The sequence below is a fragment of the Podarcis cretensis genome (genome assembly GCF_951804945.1).
Source record: "Podarcis cretensis genome assembly, chromosome: 15".
Lineage (NCBI taxonomy): Eukaryota > Metazoa > Chordata > Lepidosauria > Squamata > Lacertidae > Podarcis > Podarcis cretensis.
Genome location: NC_137185.1, coordinates 7877660 through 7898129, shown reverse-complemented (window position 1 = coordinate 7898129; position 20470 = coordinate 7877660). Strand labels below are relative to the sequence as shown.

At 44.8% G+C, this 20470-nt stretch overlaps 1 protein-coding gene across 43 annotated transcripts in view; it reads left to right on the top strand.

Annotated features, from left to right (window-relative positions):
• MSI2 (musashi RNA binding protein 2) overlaps positions 1-20470 on the top strand; it is a 413369-nt gene that overhangs the window by 351402 nt on the left and 41497 nt on the right. For 10 of the 43 annotated variants that reach the window (XM_079955691.1, XM_079955695.1, XM_079955692.1 and 7 more), the window contains 3 exons: positions 5553-5591; positions 12324-12347; positions 14724-14840. The exons of 3 other annotated variants lie outside the window; for them this stretch is intronic. In XM_079955691.1, coding sequence (XP_079811817.1) covers positions 5553-5591; positions 12324-12347; positions 14724-14840 — 180 coding nt within the window. Of the gene's footprint in view, positions 1-5552; positions 5592-12323; positions 12348-14723; positions 14841-19752; positions 19848-20035; positions 20054-20470 lie in introns of all 43 variants that reach the window. 30 more of the 43 variants (XM_079955715.1, XM_079955702.1, XM_079955696.1 and 27 more) reach the window with 13 other exon arrangements.

Below are 20470 nucleotides of genomic sequence, written 5' to 3'. Positions count from 1 at the left end.
CACTTTGTTTACCCAAAAGGTGCCGGCAACATCTGCATGGCATAAAACACCCCCCCCCCTTCCAAAGTGCATATTAAATCAGCCAGAGTGAGTTTAATTATCATTCGCCAGGCCCTTCCATTTTAATTTTCATCAGTGTGAAATGATATGGCACAGCCTGGATGCCCTCCATAAACATGCGCGTGCGCGTGCACACACACACTTCTACCCGCCTCCTGTTCTTTAATCAGTTCTAAAACTTTTGTTTCTCTTTGGCACAAATTTGTGAAAACAGAACATGGTGGGCATTCAAGATGTTGTTTGCAAACCATGATGGCAGGAGGAGGGAGGGACCAGCTGCTGCCATTTCTCTTTATTTAAATTTGTAAGCCTTCCCTTCATTGTACCAGGACAGGTTACAGCAGAACATCAAACATCAAACAATATAAACTTAAAACAGCCACTCAAGCCATCCTTAGTACAGCATACAATACTAGTGTAGCAGGTGAGCACACAAATAGCAGCTGGCCACATTGCCTAACCTCCTCCAAAAGCCTGGATAAAAAAAAGATTCCTCTTTAACAGGCACCGAAACTCAAGTAGGCTCAATACCAGAATCCTCTCTAAATGGTCTTTCTTGTGCCAACATGCCATGCACTTCCCCTTATGGTGGAACCACGAGAAGAACCTGATCTCGGTACATGAGCAGGTTGACAGAAAGGTGATCCTTCAGGAATTTGGGTTTTAAGGTAAAAGGCTTTATTATATGGCAAGGTTAACATGTTGAATTAGTTTAGAGAAGAAAAGACTGAGAGGGGATATGATAGCCTTTTTTAGATCTTTTAAGGGTTGTCATGTGAACGATGGAGCAAGCTACTCCAGAGGGTAGGACCTGAAGCAATGGATTCAAATTACAACAAAGGAGATTCTGGCTAAACACTAGGAAGAACTTTCTGATGTTAAGACCTGTTCAGCAGTAGAATGGACTACCTACGAAGGACTCTGCTTCCTTGGAGGTTTTTAAGCAGAGAATGGATGGCTATCTGTCAGGAATTCTTTAGCTGTGATTGCCGGGGTTTGGACGACCCTTGGGGTTCCTTCCAAGTCTCTGAATTGGGATCAGAAGCATATAGACAAGTAGTGCAGGTTCTTCAGGACTTACATTCTATGGTCCTGCCTATTGGTAGTAGTCAGCAGTCTTACAGCTGCTTTCTGGACTAGTTAGCAGCTTCTGGACAATCTTCAAGGGTAGCCTTACATAGAGCACATTACAGTCCTCCAGTCAGGAGGTTAGTAGAGTGGGGATTACCATCCAGGAACAGCCAAAGCTAATAGTAGGCACTCCTTGCACAAAGGTCACTCGGGCTTCCAGTTAAAAGAGTTGGCTCCAGGAGCACCTCTAGACTACAAATCTGTTCTTTCAAGGCAGGTGCGACTCTATCCAGAACATACAATCTATTTAATTCCTGGACCAGAGAACTACCAATCCACATCTGTTATGCAGGATAGATTAGGCTGGTCTTCATCTTCCTGTCTCCATGCAGTGTGGCATCATAGGAATTCAGGAAGCTATCTTCTAGCAAGTCAGATCATTGGTCCATCCAGCTCAGTATTGCCTACACTGACCTGCAGCAGCTCAGGTTTCAGGCAGAAGATCTTCCCCAGCCCTTTTTTCAGTCCATAGGGAGCATAGCATTGGGAAAAGTCTGTCTCTCCTGAGCCTTGTAACGATAAGGCTTCCCCACTCAGCTGGTCATTCATGAATAAAAATTAAAAGACTTAAAAATACACACATTTGAATGTTTCCCTCTCCCTCCTTCACCCTGCCGTGACAAGGGGAGGATTTTATGTTGTCACATGACTGGCTTCAGGCTGTCCTGAAATGCCCTGGATTAGCCCAGTCATATTTGCTGGTATTTTGACTTAGAGTATTGTATACCAGGTTGAACAGATGTTTAACCAGTTACTTCCAAGGCGTGGCAGCAACATTATTAAATGCTGAGCTGTTGAAATGGTTGGGAAGAAGTTTGGTTGCCCTACTAAAATCTCACGGGTAGTCATTTCACTGGGAAGAGGGGGAAGTTGGGACCTACCGCCCACTCAGGGATGTTCCAGGTCCCCTTTCAGAGTTTTTAGCTTTAAGTTTAAAAGCAAAAAACAATCAAACTTCCAGGACTTGATCCCCTCCCTTAACATATTCAGTGCCGATTGCTCCCTTAAGGCCACTGTAATTGTCTCTGCTGCGCCCATTGTGCAGCTGGGCTCATCAGTAACAGTGCTGAGGTACCAGTGACAGATCCAACAGCAGACACTAAGGGTCTCTCTCACATACCAGCCTGGTGGGCAGATGGGAGCACAGCTGGCGCGCATGAGCCCAATGAAGGGCAGGTACATGAAGCGGACTTAAATGGCCCTAAGCTGGGAGGGGGGACTATGGGTGGAAGAGGAAAGGTTGGGCTGAGGAACCCAAGACTCACCAAGGGAGGAGCCCCTCACTCCCACTAACCCAGCCACCAGGGGTTCTTGACTTTAAGCCTCTTGGTGCCAAGGCTGAGGAGAGACTGCAGCTACCCAAAAGCCTCATAGTGTGAGACTTGAAGTAACCCCCTCAGGAGCTCCAGTTTCCAGGTAAAGATTCCTGAGGAGTTAACAGCCACCATCTTTCTGCAGAGACAGACATTCAGACGGTCTCACGGTCACCGCAAGGGGGAACAAAAACCCACCAATAGGGCAGCCTGCCTGGACCCTGAGGAGCCACCCTGCGGTTCTGTCACGTGGAAGGTTGCTGAACCAAGCCACAAAGTGGGAGGGATTTGGTGTGAAGACAGGGAAGCTGGAGCTGCAGGTGCCATGGACTTTTTAGGCAGGGGCAGCTATGTTGGTGCTTCAGTGAAGCTGCCAGTTTAATTTTTCTGTGCCCTTGAAGACTGGGGTGGGAAGGGACATTACAAATATTCAGGTAAATGGAAATGCAGCTGGTGGGGCTAAAGGGGCAGGATTCAGCGTCATCCACTGAGGGGGCGTTCCATCTAGTCAGGATTTGGTTAAAGAGTGCTTTACTTGTAGCAGTAGAGAAACTAATGAGTGATTTCAAATGAGATTTGCACAACCCTGAGCAATTTTGAAAATCCTCCTCCTTATTGGTTCTGATTAGTTTTCTGTGCTGTTCTTCAACTACCCATGTAAGTGCTTGTTAAGTTTTCCCTAAATGCCCAGGATTGGTGGTAATAAGAGGTTTTACAAGCATTTTCTGCTTAAGCCTTTTATAGCTGCCTGGCAGCTTGATAGGAAATTTCCCGTAGCTGTAAATGCAACATCATTAAAAGCTAATAATATAAAGGGTTATCATGAAATAAAAGGTGGTAGTAAATCTCTGCACTAAATCAAACTGTTGTGTGGCAGGCTTTGATCTTAGACGCCTGGCTGTTCTGGGCCCTAAATCAGCCTAGTTAGCATCAAGCATTTGTTGCTGGTTGTGTGTCATAGGCTGGCTCTTACAGTTCTCTTTGGCAAGAACTGTATGTCTATGACCACAAAATGTGAAACATGAATTCATTGTGGTCGGTTTCCCCACTTGCCCCACTTCTCATTGACAGTCTCAGTGATTGGGAGGAGAGATGGGGAGATGTGGGCCTTCTCTCCTTTGCAGCAGCTTCACATCATCTCTCTATCCACTCAGGGTCTGATCCTGAGGGTCTTCTGCAGATCAAATCAGGAAATGTCCTACAAGCGACATCTAGAAATTTGCACTGTCACCAGATTTTGTATTACCTGGCTTGGAACTTCAGTATTAGGAGGCCAGCAATCTGAGTCCTGAAAGTTCATCTTCAGTTTGGTTAAAAATCTGCGCCAGGGAAGAATTTCAAGTTCTTCTTTCCTAACCCATTCACCCACTTTAATTCCTCGATGCTCCAGGTGTGATGGAATGAAGGGAGGGATTTCCTTCTAGCAAGTGGGATGTTGCCAATGGCTGCATGCCAGGCACTGGGAAATCTTGTCCCTTTCCCCATAAGCCCTTGCTGCCTCCTTCGTACCCCCTTTCATAATGTTGCCCAGACAAGGAAGGGCTGCAGCTATCATCCCAAAAGTATAGAGAAGGCTTCCTCAAACTCATCCCTCCAGGTGTTTTTGGCCTACAACTCCCATGATCTCTAGCTAGCAGGACCAGTTGTCAGGGATGATGGGAATTGTAGTCTCAAAACATCTGGAGGGGCGAGTTTGAGGAAGCCTGGTGTAGAGGCTATTAGCAGGTGTGTGGCTCCTTTGAATCTGAAGCAGACTCAGAATTTTAAAGGGATGCATTTATATACATTTTTGGAATTTATTTCTAAATTTCTGTTTCTTAATCTGGCCCATTCCAAATGGGGCCAGGAAGTCCACCCCTCATTTCTTCTCACAGTTCCCTTAGAGGAACCCAGAGGTGCAGCTGCTGGGAGACTTTCCATGAACTATGATTCACAGAAGCCAAGCAACACAAATGGAAGCACAGGTGCATGGCGAGTGGAAAGAGGGTTGTCCCGCTGGAGGACTGGGGTCAAATGAATCGCATGCCCAGCCTGTTTTGCTTCCAAGGCATCTTGGTGCCTCTGAGTGTTTGCTGTTGCCTGGTGAGCATTGCAAGTTGGGCAAAATCTATCAGCAAAGTGGCAGTGACCCTTTGCTAAGTGGAAACCTCTTATGGGGAACCATGAAAAGCTGGTCAGGGAAATGGCCCAAAATGTGTGGTGGTGGTGGTTTTAGGCTGCAAATATCTGACATAGGCAACTGCGAGCCAGTGGGCTAGTAATGTTAATGGCAGCAGCAGATAACTTTTCTATCCAGCTGTTCACCACAAAACAATGTTAAATAATATTTAGGCTACCTGTACTATTTATGCTCTGGCTGTTGTGCATTGATTTCCCCATCCGTTAGGAATTTTCACGTTTTTGGCTACAGTTCTTCATAGTCTGAACCTCCACATGCTTCCCAATTGTTTTCTCCATCAAATCGGGAAAACCTGGGCAACTGCTTTTCAGTCCCCATGGGCCACCTACTAGTGAGAGGGTGAGAGGGTAAGAGAAAAGGATGTGGAGGCTGGGAAGAAAACCCCCCAACCCAACCAGACCCCAGGGGATTCTTGCTTGCACACTCCCTTCTTTTGAGGCCTCTGTTCTTGTCAGCCCCTGTGCCTGGAATACCAGAGTAGCCTCTCTAATGATGACCTCATTATGCGTGCCACTACTGAGCCCAAAATGCACTAATTTCCTGACCCGGTGAAATATATTTTAATAAGCTTGATCTAGAGCAGCGTTTAAAGACAAAGGGAAACACTTAACGTGGCTGTCAAAATAAAGCACTCTTGGGCAGATGTTAAAAATGTTAATAGGATTAATCCATCAGAAGCACCCAGGAGAGCCTGCCCTGTTTGTATACCTCTATTTGGCATTTTAAAGCACAGGGTTAAACTATTTCTTTGGAGAGAGAAAGAGAGGGGGAAATGGATTAAATTTTGAGGTCGTGCAATTTTTCTTAAATTAGTTTATAGCTTGCTGTGCTGCCCAGTAATGCCTATATTTGATTCTATGGATTTTTAGTGCTTACCGTGGGATCTTCAATCAAACCCAGTTACCCAGGCAAGTTCATTACACTTAAAAGTTTTTTAAACCACCTCTTCCTCCCCCACCCCCGAACTTTTTAGTAGAATTCTGTCTCTCTTGATGCAACGATGGACATCTCTGTTGTGCTTTTAATAATCTCTGTAAAACATTCCTGGCTTTGTGTACTTTTGTTTCAATGGGAAATGGAACAAATACTCACCAGGGCACTAGGAAGATTTGCGCTGACAGCATCCTTTTTTGGGTTGTGACCAAAGTGAGATTTGCCATGGGCTGCATCTGTGACATACAGCTGCAGAACGCAACGAGAAGTTCCATCGTGTCACTCATGGTATTTAACATTTCATGAAATGGCTGGATGAGATCATCCAGACGTGCAATGTCTGGAGTGCGGCGTCATCTGTAGATCAGTCATACCCAATTCTAACTCTCCCTTTCATCTGACCCTGGGAATACAGTGTGAATTCTAAATAGGGGGCTTAAGTCAGCCGTGAATTAGATGAGTGTGAGCAAAATTTGAAAAGACACATGTATTGTTAGCTGGGCCGATGCTAGAGATATGTACCTTTATTGGACAGGGTTGTACTTCCCCTAAAGCAGAGCTTCCAAACTTTTCATGTTGGTGACATGCTTTTTTAGATATGCATCATTTTGCAACATAATGATTCAGTTTTACTAGCAAACTGGAGGTTACCCTAACCCCTTTCCAGCCCCGGGAGGAGCGTGGGGAGCGTTCACACAAGAGGCCTATACAAAGCAACCGGCACACTAATGTGTCACGACGCACAGTTTGGAAAGCTTGCCCTAAAGACTGGTTTCCAGCTTATCTGTGATTTGGGTTTGGCAATGCTCTTTGATGAAGGAGCATAAGCTCACAGGTAGGAATATCTGCTTTGTGTGCAAAAGGTCCCAGGTTCAAACCCCAGGGAAGACTGGGAGAAACCCCGCTGTAGTCCTGGAGAGCTGCTGCCAGTCAGTGTCAAAAATAGTGACTTGGGTGGACGCAATGGTCTGACTCAGTGTCAGCCATGTTCTTATGCCAGATGCCCCAGTAGTGACCTGGACCAATATTGAGCTCTTTCCCAGAGAGGATTGACCTAGAGCCATGGTAATTCATGCTTTGGTGACGTCCAGATTGGATTTGCAGCATTCTCAGTGTGGGGCTACCCTTGAAGACTTATCAAATCTCCAAACTAGTTCAGTATTTAGCTCCCCATGTTGACTGGGGAAGGCCCCGGAGATTGCATTACGCCAGTTTTGAAACAAGTTCATTAACTTATAGTTGGCTTCTTGGCTTAGTGGAAGGTGCTGGGTTTGAACTTTAAAATGGGTGAGAAACCCCTTTTCAGCCCAGGGGCTGGATAAAGAACTGGCTCACCCTCCGCAAGCTATTTTTGACTGGGTTCAGGCTTGAGTATTCATTGATTGCCAAAATGCAGACCTTGCAGGCATCCTCTGACTCTCTAGTTTCACTTTCCCCCTCCTGGTGCCCATCACCCCCAGCGAGCACAGCCTTGTTGGCACAGGCTCATGGGATTTGTAGTCCAAAACATCTGGAGTACACCTAGTCCTGCTTTAGAGGCACCATGATCCAATGAGGAGGATTTCATTTGTTTATTTATAGTCAAACCTGAGAAAATCAGATTTTGAATTGTAGCTCAACTATGAATTCTCTGGAGAGTTTTGATCAAATTCATGCCTTCCTGACCTTTGTTTCCCTTCTGTACTGTGTGAACAGCTACCTATCCCTGTAGATGATAGTTGGGATGGAAGAGGCAAGGGTTCTGTGTGTTAAAGCATAGCCACAGTCCTTGTGTTACATGGGTAACTTCTGTGAGGAGTGCATGCATCACACGCCATAGTTATTAGTTATAACTCTTGCAATGGCAGTTTTAATATTACATCCGCAAAAATTTACAGCTCTTCTGGAGCTGTGTGGATTACTGATCGGGGGGAGAAAGAAACCAGCAGTGGTATTTCATGTTCACCCAAGGATTGTAAATCAATATACAAGTTTTTAAAGTAAATTGCTCATAATAATATTACACCCCAGACATTTCCTGCTTTTGCCTTTTCCGAACGTAGCCTCAGCCTGGCCCAGTTAAAGGAATCATGAAAGAGAGTCTCTATTTGCAGGAACAGCTGGGAGCCTCTTAACTCTTTTTCCAGGCTGATCAAAGGGATTGGAAACTATGTTTGGGGGGGGGGGAAGGTTATCAAAATTTCCTTTTGCTTTATTTCTCTCTGTTCAACCTGAAGACAGTTGTTGAATTCTTGGCTTTACAATATTTTGACCTAGGTATTGTACGAACCTAACCACAGACTTGTATTTTGAAGACTACGTATTCTGCAAAGGGAGGGGAAGTGCTTTTTAAAAGGATAAAATCAATGATACAGTTGGTGCTTTCCTCATCCTTGTGCATCTTCCTTTAGATGAACTTTTAGAACACTTTCCTGAGCATTGTCTCTTCTGGTTTCTTTTCATGTGGCACCTATGAAAGGCCTTAGGCTGTGAATTCAGTACATCACATTCCACTTTGCTTAATTCCCTTCAAGCCTATTGGTCACTAAAGGGCAATCCGAACTAAGCCACAGACTTGGCACTTAAATTGGGCACGCGTAAAAATGATTTGCTCTTTCCATTTTTCCTCCTGAAGCCCAAGCCTGTCTGAATGAAACCTTTGTCATCACATTTAATCCCTGATGGGGAACATAATGGCAAGGTAAGTTTTAATGCCATACAGGTGTTTTGCCTTTTTAGAACCAGCATTCTGGTGCTTTTGTTCAGTCCCCTGTTTGTTGGGCTTTTAAAAGAATGGAATTATTAAATTGCCACTCCCTCAAACAAGCTGATAAAAAAGTGACCTCATAACACACCTAAAGGGGTGATGGGCTTTCCTTCACTGGAGGTTTCCTAGAGGAGAGCTCTAGCTCTTGACCACCTTCCTCTGCAGCAGATCAGATTAGATGACCTGTAAGAACCCCTTCAGCTCAAGAAACACCAGACACCACCCAGCCAAAGTTCAGCACAGTCAGTCTCAGTGGTTTCAGTGACATACTTGAGCATTTGTTTAAATCAGGGAGTCAATTAATAATGTTTATTTAATAGTCCAAAAGAAGATATTTTATTTACAGTTTTTCTTGAAAAGCAACAGCATACCACCAGGCTGTTCCAGGTTCTTTTAAACCTGTCAAATTAAATGTGAGGTCAGAAGTGAATTAATAATGTTAATAATAATAATCTGTCCAAAAGACTGCTTGCCTTCCCCTCATGATGTTGTTTGCGCTGTGGAGAAAGCACTTGCTTGAACTGAGCCTCTCACCAAATTGGGGCCTAAGGGCTTCTTCGTCAAAACCAGATGTGTCCTTCTCAACATGGCTGTTCAAGTAGTTAGGGAACCTATTGATGCAGGAAGCATGGGGGGGTAGAATATTATCTGTGAAAAATTGAACTCTAAATGCCGGCTTTAGCTCTCGCTGACAAATAAAGGCAGCATGAAATTGATCGGAATCCTGGGGGCTTTCTTGGGCAGCGCTGGAGCCCATTCAAAACATTAATTGTAAAATATCCGCTAATTGGAATGCCTAAATCCACTTTAGTGCTTTTGAATGGCTCTGGCGTCTTGTTTTTCTCCAGGCAATTAGAAGTGCAACACAGACAAAGGAGCTTGAGAGATCTGTTCAGCAGGGACAGGAGTGTCTGGGCCTTTGGATAACACACCAGGTTGCAATGGAGTCTCAGGTGTCCTCCTTCAAACTTTAATAAGCTGGCACAGCACAGGATCTGTAGGAGGGAAGTTCTTGATCAGTACTGGCTCTGCTTCCCATCCTTTGAGGGCCAGCCTTGAAGTGACAGCAGCAACATTTACACATGTCGTATCTGGGGCAGAGGTATATTTTCCTAGAAACAAGATGCTGTTTTTTGAGTGCTTGGAAATTGTGTCCCCCCAAAAAACCTTCTTATGTCCAATAGAGTGTAATATAGTGGCTTTTGAGTTTGTGGCAAATTTTTTACACAATTGTCCAAATGACATATTGAAAAATAAAGTAGCATCTGAGTTTTTGAGTGCAGCATTTGAATTGATTTGAGAAGAACATCATGGTTCATAAAAGGGATGTGCTCAAGATGAGGTATGGCTGTAGGGCATGGCATTTTGGGGATAAAACTTAATTTTTGCAAATTTCAGAGGTGTCTTTAAAATATGTTCTTGGGTGTAAGGAAAATATGTTCTTGGGTGTTACTATTTTTGTGAATGGATAACATTTAGCTTGGTAGGTCTACATTTGTCAACAAAGCACATAAACTGCTTTCAGTAATAATAATAATAATCATCATCATATCTAACTGCAAGTACTTTACAATCATTTTTAATGATTTCTATACAATTTTACACACATTTTACTTACCAAATGGAATTTGAAAGTTGAAAAATTCAACACGCCCTTGTATGGCAGCCTGTGCCCCTGGATCCATTGGGTTAGGGAAGGGAATGTAGCTCAAACCAAATTGTGTCCTTTCTTGCTGTAGGCCCCAGCCTTTCCTGATGACTCCAGTCGTAACATTCTTAATTTTATTGAAAGGTGAAAGGGGCCCACAGGGTTTCTTTCCTCCCCCAAGTAAAGGCAAGAAGCCAGACTTGGGAAAACATTTGACTACCACCCTCAAGCCTGATCTCCGAACTATATCTTTGATTTATATTCTTCCAGCCTGTGCTGCAAGAGGAGCAACATGGTGCTATAACTCCCATCAACTCTACCCAGCATGGCCCAATGGCCAGGGATTTATATACGGTTTCAAATGTATAGCCCTTCCTTTCTTCCCAAGGTGAACCCAGGGCGGTTCACAAGAATAACCTTTAATGTCTTGCAAACTGTGGTATAAAAACTCCATAAAGCTATTAGCCAAAAACCTGGATTAACATTGACAATTATAATGAAAGTCTTCTATGTGTTTCTGAATGCAGAAAACGCCTTAGTGTGATCCATAGCTGGGGTGCCTCCACTAAGAGTGCCTTATCTTGTGTCCTGTCCCTCATGCTATTCCTATTGATGAGACCACAAGCAGGACCTCCCCCCCCCCTTGGAAATTTTGAAATGGATGGTACTTTGGTCCCAGGTTATTTAGAGCTTTGTACCCTAGTACACCTTGAACGGAGCCGGGCAGCTCACAGGATGAGAGGAGTTGTGATCCGAAATATCTGGAAGAACCTTCATATTACATATTATGTGCCATATTGTGCCTTGCCATTCTATTAAAAGCACGATGCTTTCCTGGTTCTTAGGCAGGATTTAATAAATGCGCTATCCAGCCAAGCACTCCATGATTTTGGAAGGCTAGCACCATATTTCATATTAAGCTTTGATGATGGTTTCAGAGTGCCACAAATACCAACAGCTACACTGCTTATTTGGAGAGTATCTAAAGCTTAATTATTTGGTGGGAGTGCAGATACAGCTGCTATGGGCAGTACCCATTCACTACACCTCAAGATTTGAACTCCTTGGAGTTGCAAGTTGCAGGTGATGGCATCACACTAGGAAATAATAATTGAAAGAAGCGTTCTGTAGTGAAGTGGGTGCTATCTACATTCATAAAAACAGTTTGTCTCGTAAGAACTGCACAAGGAAGTGTGCAACACGTTTGGAGCAGCTGTATTCTTAGGTGTGCAAGTGTGTACAAAGCAGTGTGTAAAGGCAAGGATAGGGCAATAGATAGACAAGTGAGGCCTGGGTTCAAATCACCATGAACTTTACTAAGTGACTTCAGGCAGAGTTTCCATATCTTAGACTAACCTACCTCACAGGGTATAAGTGAAAGGTGTATTGGGAGCAGAGGAAGACCCATGTCTGCTGCTCTCAGATCCTCAGAGGAAAACATTCAAAAAAAGTAAGAAGTCTATTATAAATGCAATCTGAAAGGTTTACTCCAAGGCTGGTATCATAGAGGAGTCTTGGGATGTGTTGTGCCTCCTCTTGGGTGATGAAATGTCTCAGGCAGAGGTCTATGAGGAGCAGAGAATCTGAGTCACTGTTAAAAATAATCAAGGCTCCCACCCCCACCCACCCCAATCTACCTTTGGCTGCACTACACGACCCCAAAATGGCATCATGGCAACCAGGAAGCAGAGCTGTTGTATAGGCAAGCTGAGGGGCTGGTGCTATGACTGGCCAAGGATTTGTTGGAAGGGACAAGGGAAAACTTCCTTTAGCTTCCAGTTGTTCGGTCCAGAAAGTAATCTGTTAAATTGTTACACATCTTTGCCTTTCAGTAGCAAACATCCAGACAAACTTCCTTCCTCTTCCATTCCTGCTGTTGCTGACACCCATCGTATCCCTCTATTGTTCAGCCTGATGTTGTACACAAGTGTCATAAGAAAACATGATCGCTAGATCTGGGGTGTGGCAGCCTCTGGAAGCTGGTGTACTTGATAGGTGGAAGCAGGTATACTTGATAGGTGACCCGCATGCCCATCCCAGCTGACATGGCAGCCAGGTGTGGACATACTGAAAATGAATTAGTTTCTGCACTTGTTGGGTCTAGTCTCTGCAAGCAGTTTCTCTTTTCTTTCCTGCCCAGCCACTGCAACCTTGATAACCACTTCAGCACCACAATTGAAGAGCATGCCAATTAACCTCTGCATTTAATGAGAATGGGACCTAGCTTTTCTTTGAGCAAATGTTTTGTGTATGGGGGACGGGCTTCGAGGACAGCTGCATTTATTTACCTGGAATGTTTTTTTCCTCCAACAGCCCTATTACCATATTTAAATGCAAGTATGTCTCTCTTAATTCATATTTTGCAGTAGTTTAGAGACACTTTAGCCTCTCACTTCTGTTCAGTTTTTCCCTGTTAGCAATACATGTAGCTACGGTGATAGAACTAGAGCTAGCAGGCTTGTAGTTGGCTGAGTTCTTTGGATCTCTTTTTCTCTCTCTTATCTTTTCCTCTGCTTTCCGAATCCTCTTTTTATTTTCTTTGCCTCTGGCCTCCATATGGTTGTCTTCATAATGAGGAACTATGAGCAGCGTAATCACTGGCCAAGAGTGCCTCCTGTCTTTTGTCATCACAACCAAATTTGGCAATACAAATTAGAGTTCTCCAAAGCTCACCTCAAATTAACTCAGAAATTACTTGAGTTCTTTGGGAAAAAATGGAAGGAACTTGGGTGATTTTTCTGAGCCACTCCGAGGGCTCAGAGAAATTATTGGCCTTTCTGCCTTCTCCTTCCTTTAAAGGTCTCCCCACACGCTCCCCCACACGTTTCATGATCTTAATTTTGAAGTAATGGTAGCAACAGTGAAAGCAGACCAACATGTTAGCTAACAACCTACCAGCCCATGGGGAACTGTGACAGATGTAGTTCTCTGAAGAGCCACTGCCCTCATTTAAGATCAAATATGGGTGGGTATATGGATTCTGTGGGGGCAAGGCAACTACATCTCCTATGGTGTCCTCTGCTCCGACTGGATGACAGAAGTAATGAGAGAGGGTGAAAACCTCTCTTCTCTTCGCTCCATGTACTTGCAACTTTTGCTGCTGCTGCCGCTGCTACAGCTTCAGTGGCCGAAGTGGATTTAGGGCAGCACGACCGGTTCCCCCACACAGGGCGCCAAGCTGAGGGGGTGCCTTCCAGCCTCCTTTCCAAAGCCTAGTAAGTGCTTGCCCAGCTTTGGGAAGGACACAGGAGGACTCTGGGACCCTGCCAGAATCCTCATGCCTCCTTCCCAAAGCCCGGCACCTCACCTACCAGATTTTGGGAAGGCGGCACAAGTTCAGTGTCAAATTTTGGCCTCGCCCAAGGCATTGTATTACTGAGATCCACCCCTGTCAGTGGTAGGGAAGGGAGGAGAGTGTGTTCTGAGATGGCTGGCAGGAATAGGCAGGAGAGAAGCGAGTTCACATTCTGATTAAAGTCAGGGGGGAAATTGAGGGCTTTTAAAAGCTCGCCCCTCATTTGAGCTTGTTTCTGAACCCAAGCTCAGAGAACTGCACCAGCATCCCTGGACAAAATTTGACAAAGGGCAGAAAACCCTCCCAGCATCTCCTTGTCCCTGCAGCCCGGGGCATCTTTGATTACCAGCTCCTTACTGCTTTTGAGAAGCTCCTCCTCAATGGTGGCTGGTCCCTATCATGCAGCCCCAACTGCTGTTCTACAGATCCTTGACTTGACTGTCAGCTCTTCCAGACTCTTGGCCTGTAGAATTGCCTTCCTCACAACCTTCTGCCCTGCCCTGTCTCAGTGGACCTATCTCAGGGTAGCCATATTCAGGAGTCTTCCTCATTCACATCTAAGCAGGACACTGGGCCAGCTCTAGGTATGAGAGGAACCCTCAACAATGATGGGCCTTTTGGGCTCCCTCCCACATCAGTGACCTCCCTGTAGCCTTAGCTGTTGGCATCGACACACAGCAGCAGCACTCTGATGAGTACCAGGCAGTTGTGTCTGGGGGAGCTTCCATTTTTGTTTCCCACAGTGCCCCTTCCATAGCCTCCATTCAGAGCATTGTGGAGGATTAAAAGGGTGTCCCTCACTAAGCAGGGTTCCAGAAATACTTTTTAAAAAGTGTGTGTGCTGTGTATTGATGCTGGACCTGGTGGGGGCTTTGATGTTCATTGCAAAAGAGTGCAGGGCTTGGCAGGAGTTGAAGCTTGCTTCCTCCCCCGGCCACACGCATCCCTTCAAGCACTTTTCTCCTCCAGCCCAAACCACTGGACCTAAGGCTCACCGCCTGCCTGCCTTCTGCTTTGACCCGGGAGTTTCATTTTGTGTTGCTTCAGTGGAAGATCCACTCACATGTTGATTTTGAATTTTTGCACAAAATAAGAAGGAATATAGGCTCCCGTCTCTGCTTTGGCAGGACCACTGGCTGCCCATTCACAACTGTGCTGAATTGCTCTGAATTTCTCCATGGGCAGCTGCCACTTTTACCTTGCAGGAGAAAGGGAATGGCATCAAAGCGCTTCCACTCTTAAGACCCACCCAAACTCCTCTGCAGTCAATGCTCTCTCATACACACACACACACACACACACAGAGTTGTTCCCGCTCATACTCGCCCTTAACCTGCCTCTTTTGTTGTGGCCGTTGTAAACACTGGCTGTCCGTTGCACCTTTCCTCTTACCCCTTCTTGTTTTTCCCCATGGCCAGGTTTTCCGGCAGCAGCCTACGGACCAGTAGCAGCGGCAGTGGCAGCAGCAAGAGGATCAGGTAGGGGGGGCCGTGGAAGAGGCGGCTACATGGCATACCTTCAGAATGCAGGGCCAGGTAAAAGCTCTGTCGGTATTCTATGTGGCTGCACCTGTCCATCCCTTTCTCTGACTTTTCTCACAGTGATCTGGGGGTGCGGGGATACCCACCAAACAAAACCAAATACTACAAGCAGAGCCCATAAGACTCAGAGCAGAGCATAGGCTGTAAGACCAGATGGTCTTTGCAGATCCACCCAGTACAAAGTCCACCCTACTGGGAGCTGTCAACTGGACCTTTTATGAAAATGTCAAGGACAACAAAAGTTTTCATTTCTCCACAGTTTGCACTGGGCTAACAACGCAACCACACTCACACCCACATATACACACACCTGTTAATTCCTCAACTTGTTAGGGCAGCAACCTGCATCTCCAACTTTAATGTTTGGGACGAATGCAGTGAGTAAGTTACTCTCAGTGGTGGCCCAATCCAAAGCAAGAAACCACATTTCCATTAATATCAGCAAGGATTCCAAATTATGGTGTTTAGGAATGCTCTATCAAACTTTGATCTATGGAGGGTACCATGATCAACCTCCTACAAATCAGCTTAGCATTCAGCTATTTAGTAAGTTCCGTTTATTCATCTGTCTTGTGAGAAAAGGGAACTATAGTGTGTGTCCCTGCCCTTTGAAATGGTGGCACTCCAGATCTGGCCAATGCGAACAGGTCTAGTATTATACAGAATAGGGTGAGCAGTGCAGCTTGCCTTCTCTCGTGCCATTTTTAGGTGGCAAGTCTGGTCAGCTGGACCTGGATGCTAGAAAAATAGTTCTCCCCAGTTACTTTGCAGTTCAGACATCTCACTAAAATATGGTTGGGGTGCTTAAGCATGGTTCTGGTGTGATGTTTGAATTGACAAAACCATAGTTTGCAATTGGCCAACAAACCAGAATCTGATACAATGAGGGAAGTTGATTTACAAACTGGATTTTGTGCTAACTCTGGTTTGGTGTGATATTGATAGCCATTGTTTGACCTCCAGAAGCTGTACCAAAAGGGAGATGAGAGTGATTTGATGGAAGCTGAGTGGCAGAATATAACAGCAGACAAGCTGTTCTAAACTGTGGTCTGCTAGTATGTTTGGAAGCTCATACCAAGGTTTTGGTTCTAAACTAGGGTTAGCACAAACGGCGACATGGCATGATGTCTAAATTGCACCATAGTTTGAAGTCAGTTGCAGTTTTAGGAGTGCAACCTAAATCAGGGGTGTTCCACCTTGGCGTACAATGGAATGGCTCTCTGAAGGGTATAACCTTTTGCAGACACCTTTAAAAATACTTTTTGCTCTTTGAGCATGAATATTGTTCCATCTTTTGTTACCTGCTGCAAACTCTGGCTCCAGTTTCTTGAGAAATGTTTGCCCACCTATAAAAAGCTCCACTTCCATCCACTCTGTTCTCCAGTGCCCCTCCTGCTAGGGGAAGTAGTTAAGCCGCTATTATATCCTAGCATTCCAATTTAGGGGAAAGTGAATTATCCCTTTGGCATAATTGAGTGAAATCATGAGTGGGCTGCTAAGACTTACCAGTGCCTCTCTCTTGCTGTATTTGCTTGTTGGCTGATACCTTGGTTGTGCCTGAAGCCATTCTGAACCCTAAATACAAAGCAAGGACAAAGGGTAGACTGCTGCTTTCAGTGGGTTTTATTGCTCCCCAATCTATCTTGCTTGCTCATCTCTGTGTACTGTCTTGTGCGTTTATCCGGCCGTTTGTTCTTGCTAATATTAACTGGGTTGTTGCACTGGGGGTGGCGGTGGGGGCAATTGGAGACAACACAATTGGGCTCAAATTCCCCAGCCAGATTGTACACGTTGAGACATGTAGCAAACAACTTGGAGGTAACTTTTATTCAGCTCTCTCATGATGAAGCTTGTTCTTTGACATGGAAATTTCTACACTCATTAGCTATAGGCCTCTTCAAACTGACACAAAACAAAAGGTCCCAGAGGTGGGGAACGTGCTGTCAAGCAGCAACACACACACCGCAATAGACTTTGGCGGGGGTGGGGTGGGGACTGAATTATTTAGGGTCCAAAGTGGGATGTTTGGAGAACTCCGTTCCATGCAAACTGGCACTGCTTGCGGGGCTACAAAGGATTCATCCGTAGCAGTTTATCGTTGTATGTAGGGAAAGTCCAAGGGTTGGTTTGCTCAAAGATAGCAAAGGGATTTCCCCCCCCCCTTTCCTTTTTAAAATCCTTTTCTGAAAAGGATTCCATTTATTATTTGAGGAAGAATGGACAGATTCCCTCATCCCTTACCTGCACTTTGGGCCCATTTGGTTCCAGTTTAATTTTAAATAGAGATGATCAGTTTTCCCACAGAAAGGACAAGGGTTCTGCCAGATTAAGTCTGATCTTCACTGTTGTCCTGTTTTAATCAGAGTGTCCCATCACAGCTGAACTGAGTGTCAGCCAATTTCTCTGCTTGATATCATTTGGTTGTTTTTTTTGTTTTTGTTTTCATTTTTTTTGGATTTTTTTTTCTTTTTTAAAGAACAGATTAACTTTGTGATACCAAAAAAAAGAAAAAAAAAAGAAAATTCTAACCCTGAAATTAACACCAACATATATGGCAAGTTTAAAGAGCAGTATGGTGCCCTGTATATATTTCTTGTGTGTTTTTGAAAAAAAATCTCTGCACTTGCAGATCTACCCTAGTGCTCCCTCAAGGAAACTGTTTGTTGATGTGCAGAAGTGGTTTCCATTGACAAAGAAGTCTCTTCGGCTCAGGGACAGCATTCCATTTGCAGCCATTTCCATCAAAGGGAATAGCATTGATAGTGAAGTGTATTTAAGAGCAATGGAGTCAGCTTCATGTTAATGGCACTCAGCCCTGATTCATTATAGAGGGGGAATGACAAATGGAAGTAATTGGCTTCAATATTTTGATGATTAGAGCAATATCACACTTGCAAGATGACTTAAATGACTACTAAAGCGAAGACACACCTGTGTCTTAAGATGTATGAATGTTAAATGTCTAAACCACAAGACATCAGTTCAGTGTATATTTATTGATCTCTCACTGCTGAACAGATTGGGGGGGGCGAGGCCTGCACCCCTGCAGAAGTTTGTAGTTGGGCCCTGTGATTGCAGCACTGCCGTACACACAATTATTATTTATTAAAATAGTATACTACCCTATACTCTTAGGTGGTTCATAACATAAGAATTTGTGTGTTCATGGCTCTTTAAACCACACTTCATAAGGCTGGCTGTTGGATGTAGAGAATTCTGTCCTTACTCCCCACTCTGGCCTCTTGTGCTTCCCGTAAGGCTATTCTACCAATTACAATCCACAGGCAGATGACCCCTCCCGGGAGCAAGGGCCTATGCTTTTAATTTTGGTGGGGAAACATTTATTTTATTTTTATTTTTTCTTTACTAAATTGCTATACTACCTTTCATCCGAGGATCACAGGGCGATATTAGCCTGGGAGTTGGGGCTGTATGTTTCTTCGTTCATATTTATAGAAACATTTATGTACCTCCTTTCAGCCCTGAAAGGTCCCCCAAGGCAGGTTACAACAGTGAAAGCACTTCTGTAATTACAACTGGAGAGCATTGAGAGAAGCCAAGAGAAAGCAAATGAAACCAGCCTCCCAGCAGGCCACAACACGAACTAAAACTTTGGCAGGAAAAAGAATGTATTGACCACCGCCTCTCTGAATGGCATTGTATCTCCTTTGGGAGGGAGTTCTGCAGCTGTGGGACTATCACCAAAGAGGCTCTGCCTGGTAACCGTCATGGGCAGTGCCCATGTGCCAAACGTTAGCCAGACCGTTATTAAAACCACGCAATTGTTGAGGACATTGCAACCCTCCATATAAGCCAAGCCTTTACACCCACCTTGACAACATTTCACTTTCCTCTTATTATGTTATTGATGAATCAGGACCTGGGTCACATTGGCATGATGGTCTGCATCTTGTAACAAACTCTTCCAATGCACAAGTTTCACTATCAATACCACATTTCTGTTACGATTCCAAGCATATATGGATTTCGTGGGCAGGCTTCGCCATTCAGTTTGATGGAGGTGGCAGCTTGATGCACAAACCTCTTTGCCTGTTGGCCAAATCCACTTGTAGGGAAGGGAGCCATTGGGGCAGAGCTTACTGGAAAGATATTGATGGTTGGAGGTGATTTTTTCCTCTGGCATACTTAAAGCGCCAGTATTTAGTGTGCCCCCCCCCCCGCCCAGTTCAGACACTCAACCAAGCATCGTCAGCAGTCCATGGAGTGGGTGGGTGCCCTTCTCCTCCCCCCTGGGGGAGCTCTGTGTATCCAGTGCCCTGATTCATGCAGTTCTTCCTGCATTGGGCCATCATGCATACAGGCCCCTGCATGGAGCACCCCTCACATGCTTTATTTGGATAGGTGGTGGAAGACCACCATGTCCGTTCTTCTACCCCGTTAATAGTACACTGAGCCGATTTCACCCTTTCCTGAAAATGCTGTTTGCTTCTTTGTTTCACAAAGGTGAAGTTGGGGAGCGGGGTTAATCCGGGGTTTTGCTTTGTTTTTTAAAGGAATATAAAATTTGGCAAGTAAAATGCATTAGCCAGATAGTTCTGTGGCTTTAGTTTCTTCCCTCGTGGCTGGAAAATGAGATGGCCAGTGATTCTGTTGCCTGGCCGTGGGGAGGCACCAAAGTCTACTTGCTTGACCACTTGTGAGTGACTGCACTAAGAACAAAGTGGTAAAACCCCCAAACAGAAAGATCCCCCAGAGTTCCTTCTTGCTCCCCTCCACCTTGGCCAGAGTCCTGCTCCTACTTCTGAAATCCTGAGTTCACCAGTTCCTTACTGTCCTTTATACTTGCCAGCTATAACCAATCTCATAACATGAGCTACTGACCTTGATGGTGAGTGTGAGCAGTTATGTTCTTGTTGTTTTCTCTCTTGCTTGGTTGGGGCTGCTGTGAGAGAGGGTGTCTCTGAGGCATTCTTTCCGGCCTCTCTTACACTGGGACGTGCACTCCTCTCAAACACTCTTCTGAGCACGCTCAGCAGGAAGGTTTGTCCACACCTATTAATCCTCTCTCTGTGTCCAGCTTCTTGTTAGTAGCAGCTGGTTGCATGTTTTTTTTGCTTGTTCAGATGAAACGGTTTAAGAAACGACTCATATCCAACTCTTGAAAAATGTCTCTCTCTCTCTCTTTCTTTCTCTTTTTAAAAATATATATTTATTTTTGTTTATTTTAGTACACTTTCTCTCTTTTGGTTTTTTAAAAAATTACTTTCCCTTACTTAATAAAACAAAACACTTGTTGTTCGTGAAACATCTCACATCTCCCCTTGCCTGTTCTTAGAGTGTTATGTATCTGTGGGACTGAACTAAATGCATGCACTTGTCGTAGTTGTAACCGGTAGCAGTAGACGTAGTTGTAGAACATGCATTGTTGAGTTGATATTATAGGTTCTTGTCGGCTCGAAAGAGCATGGCAGTTGCAGTGTAGCCGCGGTTTGATTGGAAGTGTAGGTCAACCTGTGTAGAGCAATGCTGAACACCTGGATGCATAGTACAGTGATCATTATCTCCCAAACTTGGGCCTACCAAATTCAATCAGGACATTTTATTATTCTGCAAGGGCCCTTGGTGGTCTGGCGGGGGGTAGTCAATTGACTGTTGTAAAAGAA